General features: G+C 48.3%; 1 protein-coding gene across 1 annotated transcript in view; it reads left to right on the plus strand.

The window, feature by feature from the left end:
- Nucleotides 1–16,625, plus strand: part of ITGB3 (integrin subunit beta 3) — a 51,866-nt gene that overhangs the window by 11,984 nt on the left and 23,257 nt on the right. Inside the window, exons 2-5 of the mRNA XM_047833744.1 lie at nucleotides 5,250–5,335; nucleotides 12,869–13,064; nucleotides 14,197–14,449; nucleotides 16,022–16,184. Of these exons, the coding sequence (XP_047689700.1) occupies nucleotides 5,250–5,335; nucleotides 12,869–13,064; nucleotides 14,197–14,449; nucleotides 16,022–16,184 (698 nt within the window). The remainder of the gene's footprint in view (nucleotides 1–5,249; nucleotides 5,336–12,868; nucleotides 13,065–14,196; nucleotides 14,450–16,021; nucleotides 16,185–16,625) is intronic.

The raw sequence follows: 16,625 nt of genomic DNA on the forward strand, positions 1-16,625 counted from the left end.
GCATCCTGGCTCATTGGACAGTGTGTCCTCAAAATAGCTCTCTTTGACGCATTATGACTTCCACTTGTTCCAACTCCCTTCCTGGTTCCTCTTTTTTCCCCCATTTTCCCCATCCTTTGTCTCTCTTCTGGTTTTGTGAATTGGGCTGACGTGCCAAACCACAGCCTTTCCTTCCACTGCTTTTCAGGCAAACTTCTTGGCGGTCTTGTCTATATTTTCTTTCTTTCTTTTTTAACGTTTATTTATTTACTTTGAGAGAGAGAGAGAGAGATTGAATCCCAAGCAGGCTCCAAGCCACCAGCACAGAGCATGACGTGGGGCTCGATCTCACGAACGGTGAGATCATGACCTGAGCTGAAATCAAGAGTTGGACGCTTCACCGGCTGAGCCACCCCGGCGCCCCCCTCTCTGTTTTCTACTTGGCCCTCTCCTCTTGGCCATCCCTCCTGGACTGGATTTTCGAACACTAATATTCCTGACTCCATTTAGAAGTTAGATCTGACAACTGATTGTTTTACTGTAGTCTGATGCTTTCTGGCTCTGTGCTCCCACCACCCCCCTGTTCAGGGCATGCTCAGCAGTGTGTCTAGTGTCGTGTAGAAGAGTGGCTTCAGGGAAAAAGTAAGAAGAAAGTAAAACATTCACCTGCCTCAAACAGCTTGGGACTCAGGATGAAAACAGCAAGGACAAAAACGACAGCCACTGTAGCAGCAGCAGCAGCCTTTAGGGAGTGCTTCCTGTGTGCCAGCCCTTTGTGCTCAGAGTTTGACAGGGACTTGTTTCATTTAATCCTTACAGCCACCCCGTGAGGACCAGGGCCGTGTTTGCTTGCTCTGGCTATACCATCAGAGGAAATGGGTGGTGGGGTTGCTGATTGTTTTCAGCGACAAAGTTCCGATGAAGATTGCCACTTCTCTGGCAGGGCTGAGTCTGGGCCCTTGAGGCTGAGCAAGAACACAGGCCTTATGAATGGCTGGAAACAGAGGCCCAGACTCCTTCCACATGTTCAGGAGGGAGGGGTGGTCTCAGAGCTGAAGCTCATTGAATCAGCGTGGCCCAGACGCAGAGACTTCTGATGAGTCAGTCACTTTTAGCCACTGCGATCCGGGGAACCTGCCTTTGGTGGTAGGTCTTGGTGGGGGGTATTGTGGGGGGAATCACTGGTTCTCATGAAATCAACCTATGATTCACTAAGAGAGGAAAGGGGAACGGGTTCTCATGACTCCCTGGGCATGACTTCCTAAAGAACAGATCCCAGCAGCTTGTCTCATCCTCTGGGGTCATGGGCTGCCCATTCACCGGGAGGGGGCCTGCTGTTATTTATTTCCCATCTGGCAAGGCTTTCTATTGTGGCTACGAGTTAAGTCGAGGGCTCCTAGGCAAATACATGCTAATTTGAGAGTGAATGGGTGGAAAAATGGATAGCCTGGGGAGAGTTTTCAAAAATAATTGGAGGTGCCCACACCTCCCATGGTCCTCTTCTCTAGTCTCACTCTTCCCGAGGTCTCCCCCTGCCTCTTCCCCCCAACCGCAGTGAAAATCGATGGCATTTATGTCTGGAGTTACCCCCCTGATCGCTGATTCCCATGGAAACTTTGAGAAGGGAGACAGAGACTGAAAACCTTTTGAGCTATGCTTCCAGTAAGGCAGTAAAGGTTGGGGGGCGGGGTGTGTGTGCTCACATCTGGCCAGGGAAAGAGCCACCGTGAGCTGAGACATGGTCAGGCAGTCCTCGCAAGGGGAGGCCTCCTGGTTGCCTCGTGGATTCTGAACTGTGACGTCTTCTGAGGCCAGCAGCTCCTGGCTACCTTCCTTCCATTATAGACAATGCATGGCTGGGGGCTGCCCCAACTCAGAGGTGGCCTTGGTAGCTCAGGGCCAGGCCGGGAGCCACTGCTGTGATTCCCACGACACGGTCCTCGCGCTCGCTCAGTGAGAGTGTCAGTCAAGTCAGAGCCTGGGGCCCAGAGGTTCCTCATGGGCTGGTAGCGGCACCCCACTTGGGGAACTGTGGATTTGGGAAAAGCCTTTGAAAGTTAGACTCGAGCTCTGAGGAAGTCTGGGGCTTCCAGGATTCCACATGTGATGCTGGTGTTTTTAGGAGAACAGTGGAAGTTTAAATTGTCACAGGCACTGTTTCAATGCATTTGCATGTTTTATAATGGAACTCAATGCATAATTTGGAGACGTGAGCTCGGTTGCTTAAAAACACAAAATATAACTGATCCAGGCCAGTGCCTTTCAATTTGCTCCACTGTATATCTATGGAGCATCTCCTGTGAGCAAGGATCGGGGCTGGACAGGGCTGGTTGGGGCTGGACGGGGCTGGACAGGGCTGGACGGGGCTGGACGGGGCAAGCCTCAAGAGGCTTATTAAAATCTATTGGGTGGCAGTGTTGTTAAGATAGATAGATGAACAATTGTAACGTTAGGAGTTACGAGTGAAGAAACAGGCTAAGAGGAGATGCATACTCTCCCAAGGCCATGTTAGCAGTGGTGACTCAAGGAGGACCGCAGTCTACTGATTGCATGCTTCCCTCTTCTGTTAGCTCCCTCCGCCCCCTGGTGAGGCTCTGAGATGGATATCGGTAAAACGTAATTTTTTAAAGAGGTAAAAGTACGTTACCATACAAGTGTAACACAAACATGTGTCAATGATTTTATTCAGCTTAATTAATGAGGGAGTCAGGTTAATTCAAAAGAAAATTCAGGGAAGGGAGGGGCGCCTGGCTGGCTCAGGCCATAGGACATGCGACTCTTGATCTCAGGGTTGAGAAGTTCAAACCCCATGTTGGGTGGAGAGATTAATTAAAAATAGTTTAAAACAATCTTTAGAAAATTCAGGGAAGGGAGATTTATAGTTGGTAGTTGAAAGGAACGCTGAAATCAATTACCTAATATTTTCAAAATTGGTTAAAGGCAATAAAACCAGACAGAAATCATTTGCATTGCTGTTGGATAAGAATCATATACACTGTTATTATCAAGAATCATTTCTTTTTGTTTGTTTATTTTTATTTATTTTGGGAAAGATACAGAGAGCAAGCAGGGGAGGGGCAGAAAGAGAAGGAGACAGAATCCCAAGCAGGCTCCATGCTGTCAGTGCAGTGCTTCGTGCGGGGCTTGAACTCACAAACCATGAGATCATGACCTGAGCTGAAATCAAGAGTCAGACACTTAACCGACTGAGCTACCCGGGCACCCCAAGAATCATTTCTATTGTTACTGTTTTTCTACAAGTTAACCTCTACTTTTATAGAGTTCTAAAATGTCCTAATCAATAGAAGCCAAACAAAGGTATGCACTCCTAGAAAATCAGATAATCCCTAAGTATGGTGGGTCTACTTGTCAACACTGGATACAACAGATAACAATGGATAATTTTTCTTGACAATATTCTGTGTGTGTGTGTGTGTGTGTGTGTGTGTGTGTGTGTGTATACACACATTTTCTGGGTATGTTTTGTCTAGGTGTTGGAAGGGAGTTCAGACATGTTATAATAAAATAGACTTGAGACATTCAGCTTGATAGGAAGTTTTGGGGGCACTGAGAAAACAATCTTTTTTTGATCAGGCTGATTTCCCTAAAAGATTTGCTGGTCTTACCAGCCGGGAGCAAAGGGACTACTTTAGGAAATTGGATGAAGGACCTGGGTCATGGAGAGGAATGTATCTTCCTCAGTATGTTCCTTACACTGGAAAAAGCCTTCCTGGGGACCACTGCGGAAGGGAGGAGGTTTACCTGGCTGAGCCCAGAAAGGCTGAACTAGGGAAACAGGGAGGATGAGAGCTTCCGCCCAAGCCAATGCCTGGGGTTTGCTTCCTGGCTAGGCTTCTCTGGATTATTTCGGTCTCTGTGGTGGTCTCTGCTCTTCCCCCTCCCACCCCACACCCCAGGCTTTTCTCTGTCCCATGACAATGTGAAAACTGTTCACATTCAAATGGCATTTTGTCACGTGCCGAGTGCTTCTCCTTCACCTCCCTGAATTCTTTGCACAAATCCTGTGAGGTGGGTGTTACCATTTCATAAAGGTTAACTGAGCAGCTCAGTTAGTCCTGGTACAGCTAGTAAAAGGAGCATTCAGAATTCAAATACAGGGGTGCCTGGGTTGCTCAGTCGGTTAAGTGTCTGACTCTTGATTTCGGCTCAGGTCATGATCTCGTGGTTCATGGGTTCAAGCCCCACATCGGGCTCTGCTCTGACAGCTCTGACATCGGGCTCTCCCTGCTTGGGATTCTCTCTCCCTTTCTCTTTGCCCCTCCCCTGCTGTCTGTCTGTCTCTCTCTTTCAAGATAAATACATAAAAACTTTTTTTATATGTTTGTTTATTTATTTATTTATTTATTTATTTATTTATTTATTTATTTTGAAGGAGAGTGAGAGAGACAGAGCACAAGCGCGGGAGGGGTGGAGAGAGAGGGAGACACAGAATCAGAAGCAGGCTCCAGGCTCTGAGCTGTCAGCACAGAGCCTGATGCAGGGCTCGAACCCACGGAGTGGGAGATCACGACCTGAGCTGAAGTCAGATGCTCAGCCGACTGAGCCACCCAGGTGCCCCTGAATATGAAAACTTAAAAATTAAAAAATAATTCAAATACAGGCCTTCCAACTCCAATTCCTGCTCTTCCAACTTATCTCACTTAGCCTTTTCTGACATTTCTGGCATTCTCCCTGGACCATTCTACACCCTGACACCTTGATATATGTATTGGGAGTCTTGAGAGGGCTTCAGAAGATTTGCTTTCTCCTGGAAGGCCAGTGGAACACTGCCTGGCAGTGACCCCCACCATTGCCCCCCACCATATTTAGGCTGTGTGTTAATGTTAGTGCATCAGGGCCTGGGATCCCCACGTAGTGGCTGTGAATCCGTCACACAAATAATTGGAGAGAGGGCACACTGCATTGCTCTGGGCCTCAGATTTTCCTGTGCACAATGTGGGTGTCAAACCAGTTGTTAATGAAAGCCTTTCCATCTGTTATGATCTGACACTGTGGGTCCATCTTGCTCCAAAGCTTGTCATCACTGGGGCCTCATCAGTGAGGGTGGCGATGAGTTTCTCCTGACCTTTCTCGTTCTCTTTCCTCCTTACCAAACAGCCTGTGTTTGGTGAATGTCTATGGTATGGTCAGACCTGCTGTGTGCATCTGAGAGCTATACATCTGAGCATCTGGGGAAGTTGGGAAGGATGGGGCAGGCCAGTTACCCTGTCAGGCCAAGTGGGTTGCTAACGCCTTTGTCTCCTTTGCAGTGTCCAACATCTGTACCACACGAGGCATCCACTCCTGCCAGGAGTGTCTGGCTGTGAGTCCTGCGTGTGCCTGGTGCTCAGATGAGGTAAGGAGAGGACATCTGACCTTCCTTCTTAACCCAGGCTTCGCTGCTTTTGTGCAGGAATGGACCCATAGGGTTATCTCCTCCCTGCTAAGCACACAAGCCCCGTGTCCCTTCTGAGCAGAACTAGAAGGAAGCCTTCAAATTGGTAGATGTCAACGTGAGCTGTCATGGGGTTGTTGCCGGGAACGCCGTCCAGACTCTGCGGTGTGGCCCCCAGCACGAGCCAATGTGGTCAGGCTCCTGGCGTCACTGTAGCCATTGTCTCCCTTTGCCACACTTTGATTGCTTTTTTGTTGGGGTGGAACACCCCGGGAAAGCAGGGTATCAAAAAAGAGGCAGCAGAGGGTTATTGGTATAGAGGGGATGCTGGCATACAAACATCCTAGAGTTTTTAAAAGACCGGTAAAAGAAGAATCTTACACTTAACGTGACAGCGGTGGGGGACGTTCAGTCAGAAGAATTTTTCTCTTCCCTTTTCCTCTGTGATGTCTGGACCCCCGCAGCTTTACCTGCTCCTCTCTCTCTTATTTTCCTCCTTCCTTCCCTCGCTTAGGTGTCAATGAGGGAAGGCGCTGGGCCCATTTGGTGAGGATACAAGGGTGACAGGAAAGGGTTAGCTGTGTCTAGGCAGAGGGTTTGTTGTGTCTGGGGCCCTAGGGAATGAGTGTGTCTGAGGGAATGGCTATGTTTGTGGCTGGGACGGGAATTTGGAGCTGGTGAGAGCTGGGGGGTGAGTGTGGCTGGAGGGACTCCAGTGATTACAGACCGAGACTGAGTCATTGGCCTGGCCCCCGGCAGGTGTTTACCTGAACTCCTGGCCTGGCTGCTTCCCCACTACCTGAGGCGCCCTCTCTGTCACCACAGCACCTCTCTGCCCTCTGCAGTTTTCTGACTGCTCTAACCCAGCCTCCTCGTCCCTTTGCTTCTCTTCCTGATCTGCTGAGTTTCCTAAAAAGGCAACCTCCCTGGCAGGCTGGTGGGGGTGTGGGGAGAGAGAGTGGGAGCTGGGAGGCTGTGTTTATCCTTAGACAGGACGCCTGCCAGAGCTGCGGGGGCCAGCCCAACACACTACTTTGCCTCTGTACAGTTCAGCACAGGAACTGCTTCCAGAGGCAGCTGCCCAACATCTGGGCCACATTGACTTCATTTAGCAAACGAAACATTCCCTGGGGCTGGGAGGGAGAGGTGGGGAGGGGGCGGGTGAATCCATCCCCCCTCCCCCCACCCCCATAGGTTCTCCACCCCTCTGGGCTGAGCTGGCTGCTCCAGTGTGATGGGGCCTCCTCCCTTGTCCTTTGCCATATCCTCCTTCCCTTGGTTGCCATCATAATATCACTCACCCGCTCTTGTAAGGAAGTTGGAATTCTGCAACTGCATCCCAGAAGAAGGGAGAGCTGGATGGGGCGGATGCCTCCTTCTTGGATTGGATGGCCTGAAGCTGGCTGGAGCAGATGGGTAGCCAGGGGAGAAGCCCTAGTGTCGCTCAAAGGATGCTCCCATCCCCTTTCCCTCCTTTTCAACCCAAAGTGAGAGAAAATGAAGGCAACTGTGGCCAAGAGGCATCTGGGGAAAAAGAAAACATATTCTTGGAGTGTCCGTCACCCCTTTTGCTCTGCATAAGGACATGCCCTGTAGCTGAGGTATGTTGAGGCCGAACCGGACAAAGCCCGTAGGTCATGTGACCAGATTTTGGAAATGCAAGTGCAGAATATTTATGGATGACCGTGGTGAATTTTGTCTCCTGGGGCAGACCAGGGGAGGATGGGGGGAGCGGGAAGGTGAGGGTAGGATCAAAGCGTAAGGTAGGACCTGCCTAGGAATGGTGGTGGGGGGGGGATGGGGTGAGTCAGAGAGGAAATGAGTGTATCAAGGACCAAAGAAAACTAATGAGTAGAAGTAGAAGGTCCAATAAGATATTCTCTGGGAGAATGGAATATAAACAGGAAAGTGGGGGAGGCCAAGGGGTTAGAGAATGACTACAACTGTCTCTGAGAAAGGGGGAGGAGGGGAGGAGAGATAGCGGAGGAGCCCAGTATGAGGCAAAGTGTGTCAGCCAGGGAGGAGTGGGGGGTGGGAATCCCAGCCTGTAACCTGAGCAAGACTGCTGGTGGTGGTTGTTGGTTTTTTGTTTTTTTTTTTTTTTTTTGCCCGAGGGCTTCCCCTACACAGGCCAAATTTAACTGCTGAAAGTGTCTTGGCTGTCGGCTTAAAAACCCAGAAGTGAACCATCTGGGCCATTTTGTATGTGACTTGTTGAATAATTGACCCTAGAGGGCCCTCTGCCTCTGCCTCCCTCACCTTAGCCATTGCAGGCAGGGTTGGCAGTGCCTGGAAAAACAACTGGTTGGGCTCAGCTTTCCCTTGGTCCTAGAGGACAGCAGCTCTGGGTGTGTATCGCAAGTGTTTGGCCGGGTAATAGGAAAACATAGCCAAAGTGGATGAGTGCAGTTTTGGGTCCATCTGCAGAGGGTGTGTTCCTGGAGGATTGGATACTGATACGGGTGGGGGCGGTGTACTGTCTCTGGGATGTGAATGTAACAAAGAGGCCAAGCTCCCCCAGAGATTCAACTCATGGTCTCGGCCTCCGTGGCGCCATGTTGGAATCTAGAACCTTCCAAACTTGCCTCCTTGTAAGAACCACCTGGGGTGCTTTTTAAATATAAAGGTTCCCCGGATGGATCCTGGACCTTTTGCACCAGCATGGGTTCTTATAGTAGCAAGTTTGGCAAATACTCCTGATCAAAGGGGCTGATCACTGGGGTCATGGTCGGTGGAGGTGGATGGAGTTAAGGCAGCCAGCTAAAATTCGAGACACCTAGTAAAATTAGAATTAAATAACAAATAATTTTTAATGTACATATGTCCCAAATGTTTGCTATATTTGGCAACTCTAAGTAGAGGGGAGGTACGAGAAATTCTTCTGTAGTCCTGAGTTTGCATCAGAAGGTGGACCAGCTGACACTCAGCCTGACAACTGAGGATGAAAGAAGAGGAATGGGTTTGGGTTTAGCTAAGTAGAAGACTCCAGTAGAGGTGACTTATTTTCTTCTCTGCATCTGTCGGGGAAAGGTTTGAGGCTACTATTGAATTCTTTTTCAGTCGCATTATAATTTTGTTCTCACTTCTCTGCTGCTTTTTCTTTCTATTTTTCTTTTAATCTGGAGGGTAAATGTTCATCTTGAGAGTTTTGCTAAATGTGTTATCGTAAAAATAAAGGTATAATATTGAAAGTGTTCCCCTTCCCATAAACAATGGGGTATGGATACCAATAACCATAAGCTAAAGTGCTTTTCTTTTCCTCTCCTTCTTTCTGTCCCTTCCACACTTTTGTCACTGTATGGCCAAGCGATTTCTTGTCCTCACTGGATGTCAATCAAGAAAACAATGTTAATTTATTTGGGTTGGAGGCATTTGGTAGAAAAGAGTCACCCTCTTTTTTTTTTTTTTTTTAACTTTATTTGAGAGAGAGAAAGAGAGCGAGAGAGACAGTGTGCGTAGGGGAGGGGTAGGGAGCGAGAAAATCCCAAGCAAGCTCCGCTCTGCCAACGCAGAGCCTGATGTGGGGCTTGAACTCATGAAACTGTGAGATCATGATCTGAGCCAAAGCCAAGGGTTGGATGCCTAGCCAACTGAGCCGCCCAGGTGCCCCCCCAACAGTCACCTTCTATTTGCATTTATTGGTTTATATCATATCAAAAGAATTTGAGTATATTTGACTTCTATTGAGATTTTTCATATTTTGAAAGCATTTCATGTTCACAGTCTTATGTTATCCCCTGACCAAGCCTGTGAGAGAGGTAGGATGATGAGAGGTATTCATGCTGTACTTTTCCCAGTTTCCAAATCAGGATGAATGAAGAATAGGACTAATAGCATGCATCAGTCTCCCAGGAGAGGGAGGGGATTCAGCTCACACGGCATGTGGGCTGGAACCTCCCACCCCTGTGCTCAGGATCTTCCCCTGGGTCTTGATTATTTCTGCACTTTTTGTGTCACATCCGGTTTCACCAGGAACTGGAACTTTAACCTTCGTCCTCCCTCCTTTCAGTTTTTTTCTCTGAGTAACCTAGAGACATTCCTTCTACCTTCCTAATCTGGGTTATTAAGAAAGGGAATGTTGCCCAAGTGTGTTGAGGTCACCACCTTGGTATCCTCCCGGGACAGGAGACTCTGGGAGAGCGTGGCTGAAGGGCCCGCCTGTTATGTTCCTGACCTCTGATGTCAGTGACCGCAGAAGGAGGGAGGGAGACAGTTTTTGTTTGTCAGTGTTTGTATTTCTAAGGAAATTCATAACAAACCATAAGGACCATCAGCAGGGCTTAGTACTTCAAACCTTCTCGTAATAAGCGCTGTCATATTGGGAAATGGGCAGTCAAGAAACCCCGCCTTCAAGGGTGCAGCTTAAAGACCCACGAAGGCCTTGCTGCTCTCCTTCAGTTCCCTGGTCTCCCCTTTGCTCTCTCCTTTGGCAAATGTCTTAGTACTGGAAAGGGTCAGCTCCTCCGTGCATCTTGGTCTCTCCAGTCATTGCCTTTTTTGGAAGGTTTTCTCCCTGGGGCTTTGTGGGTAGCTGGGCTCAGAGATAAGGTAGGGAGCACTGTGAGCAGGAGGATGTTTCCTGGGGGAGAGGGGTTGGGAGAGATGTGCAGGGGCAGCCAGGGAAGATTGGGCACAAAAACTCCAAGTGCCCATAAGTTCATTCCGCCATCTGTCCTTGGCCAGGGCCGGGAGCGGAGAGGAGATTTTCATCTATCCCAGAGATTTGGAGGATCTGTGATGTCCCCGTTGGAATCTTTTGGGCCAAGAAGGTTAAGTCCTTTGCACTGTTTCCCACTGCTGATGTCATTTAATCACCTCATACTCATGAAGCTGAGAGGGAAAGAAAGAAGCTGCCAACTTCCAGAAGCTTTTTCCACTTTTTGCCTGGGCCAGGATGGTCCTCATTCCATTTCTCTTAGTCTATTCAGGCAGCTATAACAAAAATACCATAGGGGGGCCTGGGTGGCTCAGTCGGTTAAGCGTCCCTTGGTTTTGGCTCAGGTCATGATCTCACGGTTTGTGAGATCGAGCCCTGCATCAGGGCTCTCTCTCTCTCTCTCTCTCTCTCTCTCTATCTCTGCTCCTCCCCCCCCCCCATGCTAACTCTTTCTTTCTCTGTCAAAATAAATAAATAAACTTAAAATACCACAGGCTGGATGGCTTGAGAACAAACATTTATTTCCCATAATTCTGGAGGCTGAGAAGTCCAAGATCAAGGTGCCAGCAAATTTTGTGTCATAGTGGCTGTCTTTTTGCTATGATATGGCAGAAGGGGCCAGGGAGCTCTCTGGGACCCTTTTTCTTAAAAAAAAAATTTTTTTTAATGTTTTATTTATTTTTGAGAGAGAGAGAGAGAGTGTGGGGCACGGAGAGAGGGAGACACAGAATCCGAAGCAGGCTCTAGGCTCTGAGCTGTCAGCACAGAGCCCGACACGGGGCTCGAACTCACGAACTGTGAGATCATGACCTGAGCCGAAGTCAGATGCTTAACTGACAGAGCCACCCAGGTGCCCCATGGGGCCTTTTTTTAAGGGCACTACTCTCATCATGAGGGCTCCACCTCAAGACCTAATCACCTCTCAAGGCCCAACCTCCTAATACCTTGGGGTTTAGGGTTTAACCTGTGAGTTCTGGGGGGGGGGGGGATACAGGCATTCAGTCTATAGCATTATTGGTTTCATGTTTCCCTCCACATGGGGAAGACTTTCAGTCTATCAGGCAAGGGCTGGGCATGAGAGGGAGAGAGACTTCAAGCATCAGGAGGAGTTTTAGGCTACAGAGTCCTGATTTTTTGAGTATGGATGGTTCCTTGTGGCCACATCCCTCCCTTGGCAATATGGCTACTAGTCACCTGCAGGGGCTAAGGAGGCAGAACATTATCTATCCTTCCTACACCAGCCACATCCCCATCCTGCATTCTGTTCCCTACTCGGGGAATTCTCAGGTGTGACTCTTCCCAGGACCGTCGCTTCCACACTCCTGTTTCTCTGCCTTGTTCCTCACTCTATACAGAATTTAATACAAACTATCACTTTAAGAGGATAATTACAGTCAGATAATCTAGTTAGACCTCTCTTCTGCCATTCTTAGCTCTGTAACTTTGGGCAAGTTACTTAACTTCTCCAAGCCTTAGATGTCTTTCCTGCAAGATCGGGTTCCTCATTTGTGAAGCCTCCGGGCCTCAGGTTTTTCATTTAGAAAATAACAACAGTTCCGGCACGAAGGAACTGTAACCAGAGCTGTGTCCACATAAAGTGCGTGTCGCTGTGTGGGATATGCGGTGAGTTCTCAGTAAATGTTAACACCAGTTTTTCTGGGATATTGGTGCGGGCTGTTCAGCTGACTTCTGGAAATGGTTGTGAGAGGGAGTGGGTAGGGATGGGGGTGAGGATTGAGGGCCTGAAGGCCTAAATATTGTGAAATAGGTCCAGGGAAGGGCTTTCCGGCTTTCCGGCCAGTTCTCCCAACCTGGCAAGGAGCCCTCCTGGATCTGTGCCCACACAGTGCTGGCTAAATGTGCTGGACGTCAGGGCAGGAAGGAACTGAAAACACCGTGTCACCTGACCCCCTCGTCCCACAGGTGAGGAAACTGAGGCTCAAAGGCGTGAAATGACTTATCTGGGGTCATGTGCTCATTAGTGGTAGACCTAGGATTGAGCCTGTTTCCTGATTTCTTTCCAGTGCAGCATGCCCCCCACTCAGTACTCCAGTGTAGACACACACAGAGCTTCCGAGGGCCGTGGGATATACGCCAGGGTTTTTGGAAGGGCGCTCAATGCCCTGTGTCCAGGGTAAGGGAGGAAGCTTAAAGTGATAGGGGAGGCTCTGGTCAGTGCCTGGCATCATGGGATTTGCCCCAGCTTGTGGAGTTTATTTATAACCGACTTATCCAGGAACTATTTATAGAGCGTCTCATAACAATAGCTACCTTTTATTGAGCACTTATCCTCAGGCAGGCACTATACTCTGTGTTTCATGTGCATTGTCTTATTTAGTCCTGCATAACATCCCTGTGTGGGGGGCTATTATTATCTTCACATGACAGCTGAGGAATCGAGGCATGGAGAGCTTCCATGACTTGCCCTAGGAGCCAGCTAGTAAGAGGCAGTGCTGAAGAGTCTCTGCCAGTCTACTCCTGTGCTCTGTACTTTATTTAATACATTGATGGTTGAGATCCTCTACATTGATTTCTGGGACTCACGTGCGGGTTGCATTTCTGTTTGAAAACTGCTTGTCTAACAGGCATCCTACTGTACTGGCCCTCTTCCTAGCTACCAATCCACGAACAGGAGCTCGCCCAGCATTTCCGGTGCCTCAATTTCCCTCTTCTGTACAATGGGCTATCTTAAGAGGGACCACCCGAGTTCATTTATGCTGGTTTAGCTCCGGAGTGCTGGGTAAACTCTAGGCTGTTGGGAGTTGGCAAAGCCTGCAGGACGCAGAGAGCCACATGGCTCTGACCACAGGGCCTCACCTTGGGCTCTTGTCTTACAGGCTGTCCCTCTGGGCTCGCCCCGCTGTAACCTGAAAGAGAATCTGCTGAAGGATAACTGTGCGTTGGAGTCCATCGAGTTCCCCGTCAGTGAGGCCCGCATCTTAGAGGCCAGGCCCCTCAGCGACAAGGGCTCTGGAGACAGCTCCCAGATTACTCAAGTCAGCCCCCAGAGGATTGCGCTCCGGCTCCGGCCAGGTAGGGATGGGGCTCTTTCTGGGGAGAGATCCCGGACAGATGGGCACAGGGTACAAGGTGGAGGCCTGAACCTTGGGGATGTAGCTCACGATGGAAATGAGGTGGGAAGAGAAGGATGTTGGGGGTGGTATGGGCAGGAGAACAGAAGAAAATGAAAGGTATTGGGACTTCAAATCAGAAAGATCTGAGTTTGAATCTTGACTGCCCCATATATTAGCTATCTGACCTTGCGCAAGTTACTTAACTCTTCTAAGATAGTAGGAACTGGAAAAAATGTTTATTTCTTCTTTTCCCAATGCTTGTTTTACCTAACTTATAGCTTTGTGTTGAGGCTCCGATGAGATACAAAATGAGAAAGTAATCTGTAATTGTAAGCCCCCTTTCCAGGTAAGATTAGGGCAAAGGCATGGCGGCAGATAAAATAGGGGCAGGAGACTTTCGGGGGACAAGGATTAGGCTGAGACAGGCTTTTTGAAGCATTGATTTAGACTCTCCAATTACATCAAGAAGAATTTTACCAAGTACCCTCTTCATGCAAGGCATGTATTAGGTGCTAGGGGGTTCGGAGGAGGGTGGGACATAGTTCGTGCCTTTTACAGAGTTGAAAGTGTTGTGACTGCCAAAACCTCTGTGACCCTTGGGACCTAGAGGGTTAGACAGTTGGGCATTTAGAAAGGGTGGAGAATTTTAGGTGGAAAAAAAAAAGAGGTTAAAATAAGAGGATTGGGGTGCCTGGGTGGCTCAGTTGGTTAAGGATCCCACTCTTGATTTTGGCACAGCTCATGATCTCACGGTTGTGGGATCAAGCCCCGTGTCTGGCTCAGCGTGAAACATGGAGCCTGCTTGGGTGTCTCTCTCGCTCGCTCGCTCGCTCTCTCTTTCTCTCTCCCTCTGCCCCTCCCCTGCTCATTCTCTAAATAAATAAATAAATAAATAAATAAATAAATAAATAAATAAATAAAATAAAAGGATCAAGAATTGTAAGAGGAATAGAATTAGGGGGAGAAGAGAAAGGACCAGGGCTTTCCAGTCTGGTTTGATCAAGAAGTTACTCAATCCCAACTGTGTCCAATCCACTTATTAAGTCTTGGAGGGGGAAAAGGAGAAAAACAAACATCCTCTTGCCTTCCAGATGATTCGAAGATTTTCTCCATCCGAGTCCGGCAGGTGGAGGATTACCCTGTGGACATCTACTACTTGATGGACCTGTCTTACTCCATGAAGGATGATCTGTGGAGCATCCAGAACCTGGGCACCAAGCTGGCCTCCCAGATGCGCAAGCTCACCAGTAACTTGCGGATTGGCTTTGGGGCTTTTGTGGACAAGCCTGTGTCACCATACATGTACATTTCCCCTCCAGAGGCCCTCAAAAACCCCTGCTATGAGTAAGTCCCTCTTCGAGAAGCCAGGGCAGCATCACTTGCCTTTGTCTCAGGCAGGTGCAAGTCCTGTTGCCTGTTTCTGGCTCTGGGGTAGATTCGTTGGCTGCCGTCTGGCCAAATCCTGTCTCTTTTCTACCTTGGTCTTCCTGTCTGGCAAGTGAGCTGGCCTTTGATCTGGAGCATTGTGGCAGTAGAATCCAAGGCTGTTTGGAGTGTAGTAACTGCCAAAATCTTTGTGACTCTTGGGAAGAGGATTAGACAGATGGGCATTTAGAAAGGGTGGAGAATTAGGGCGCCTGGGTGGCTCAGTCGGTTGAGTGTCCGACTTTGGCTCAGGTCATGATCTCACAGTTCGTGGGTTCGAGCCCTGCGTTGGGCTCTGTGCTGACAGCTCAGGGCCTGAAGCCTGCTATGGATTCTGTGTCTCCCTCTCTCTCTCTGCCCCTCCCCGGCTTGCACTCTGTCTGTCTCTCTCTCTCTCTCTCAAAAAAAAAACATTTTAAAAAATTCAAAAAAAAAAAAAAAAAAAAAAAAAAAAAGAAAGGGTGGAGAATTTCCAGAAAGAAAACTCATCAGCTTCTTGGTCTTGTTACAAAGAAGTAGGAGACAAGAGAAAACGAGAGGGAAAGGAGATAAAAAGTAGAGAGAAATTTATGGATGAATAAATAGAGGAATTATAATTTCGGAAGGATTGATTCCATTGTCTCCTCATCATCAAGGTTATGAGTACTACAGGTTAAAATGCAAGGGGGATTAAGTCCTGGAGGAATATAAAAAGAGTGGAAATGATATTTATTGAACTCTCTAATAGTCTGAAAATTGATATGTGTGTTTCTGTTGACACTTTGGCTTATAACTGAATGGCTTATTTAATTGGTAAAGACTCTGAACATCCATGGAGTGTAATCATTTCAAAGGATGGTTACTGAGCCAGACAATGGATGAATTTACCTTTTCGTTTTCAGAGTTATACGAGGTACCCTTTTGACTTTCTGTCTGGGTTGTTAAGTTCCCCAGTAAAGATGTCAGCCATCAGTTAAACTGTTGGTTGGTTTAGTCTGGTGCAGATCTATCAATTTGTTGGTGGTTCACGGATATGAAGTTGTTGATGAGCTTTTGCTTTATTGTTGTGTCAGTGTTACCTTGGAGAGGTGTTAAGTCCAAGGTGATGGTAACAACTGGAGCCTCACTCTGATATAAGCGCTTTCCATGAGTCAACTCATGGAAGCCTCACAATAACTCTTAGGAGATATGACCTATCATTTTGACCCTCTCATTTTGACCTATCATATGACAGTCTCATGGCTAGTAAGTGGAGGAGCTGGGACTTGAACCCAGGCAGACTGGTTGCACAGCTCACTATCTTATCTTGGAGGCCAGCTGGAGGCAAAGCCACCATGATTACTTGGGTCATTAGAGGGGTTCGGTGTCTGAACAGTCTGGGTAGCGGCGGTTGTATGGAATCGGCCTGGGCCTTGTGCTACCCATGCTTGTCTCCCCCTTTCTCCCTCTTACTCCTCATGCAGCCTTTTCCAGTTAGGGTTTCTGCTTCAATTATCTCCCTCCCTCCACCAGTATGAAGAACACCTGCTTGCCTATGTTTGGCTACAAACATGTGCTGACACTAACTGACCAGGTGACCCGCTTCAATGAGGAAGTGAAGAAGCAGAGTGTGTCGCGGAACCGAGATGCCCCAGAGGGTGGCTTTGATGCCATCATGCAGGCTACAGTCTGTGATGTGAGTTTGGACGGCAGGGAGTGGCGGGTGTGGTTGGCGTAGATTAAAATGGGGAAGAAGGTGGTCCAACTGTGGGGGTTTCTGTGCGAAATAAGAGAGAGGAACAAAGAGTTTTGTATAGTATGAACAGTACATTTCTCCTGTTATGCAGCCTTTGTTTGGATTGTTCCCTGGCCAGAGCAGACGTTTTTCTGAACCTCAGTGATCCCAGATGTTTTCTGGGAAGAGCATCTTCCCACCTTTTCTAGAAGGGTGTCAGAGTCAAGGCTGGATTAGCTTAACCTTAGCAAAGCGGGCAGGTGTTCAGTTGGGATTTCTCTAGCCCAGCCCAGCTTGTACTTGCTGGTGGCTTTCTAGATGGGCCATGTGATTATCACTGGAAAAGTTATATTTGGAGTTGAAGTAGGTGTCTTTCAGCTGCCTGAACTAATCAGCTGAGAC

The sequence above is a fragment of the Prionailurus viverrinus genome, chromosome E1 (assembly GCF_022837055.1).
Source record: "Prionailurus viverrinus isolate Anna chromosome E1, UM_Priviv_1.0, whole genome shotgun sequence".
NCBI lineage: Eukaryota > Metazoa > Chordata > Mammalia > Carnivora > Felidae > Prionailurus > Prionailurus viverrinus.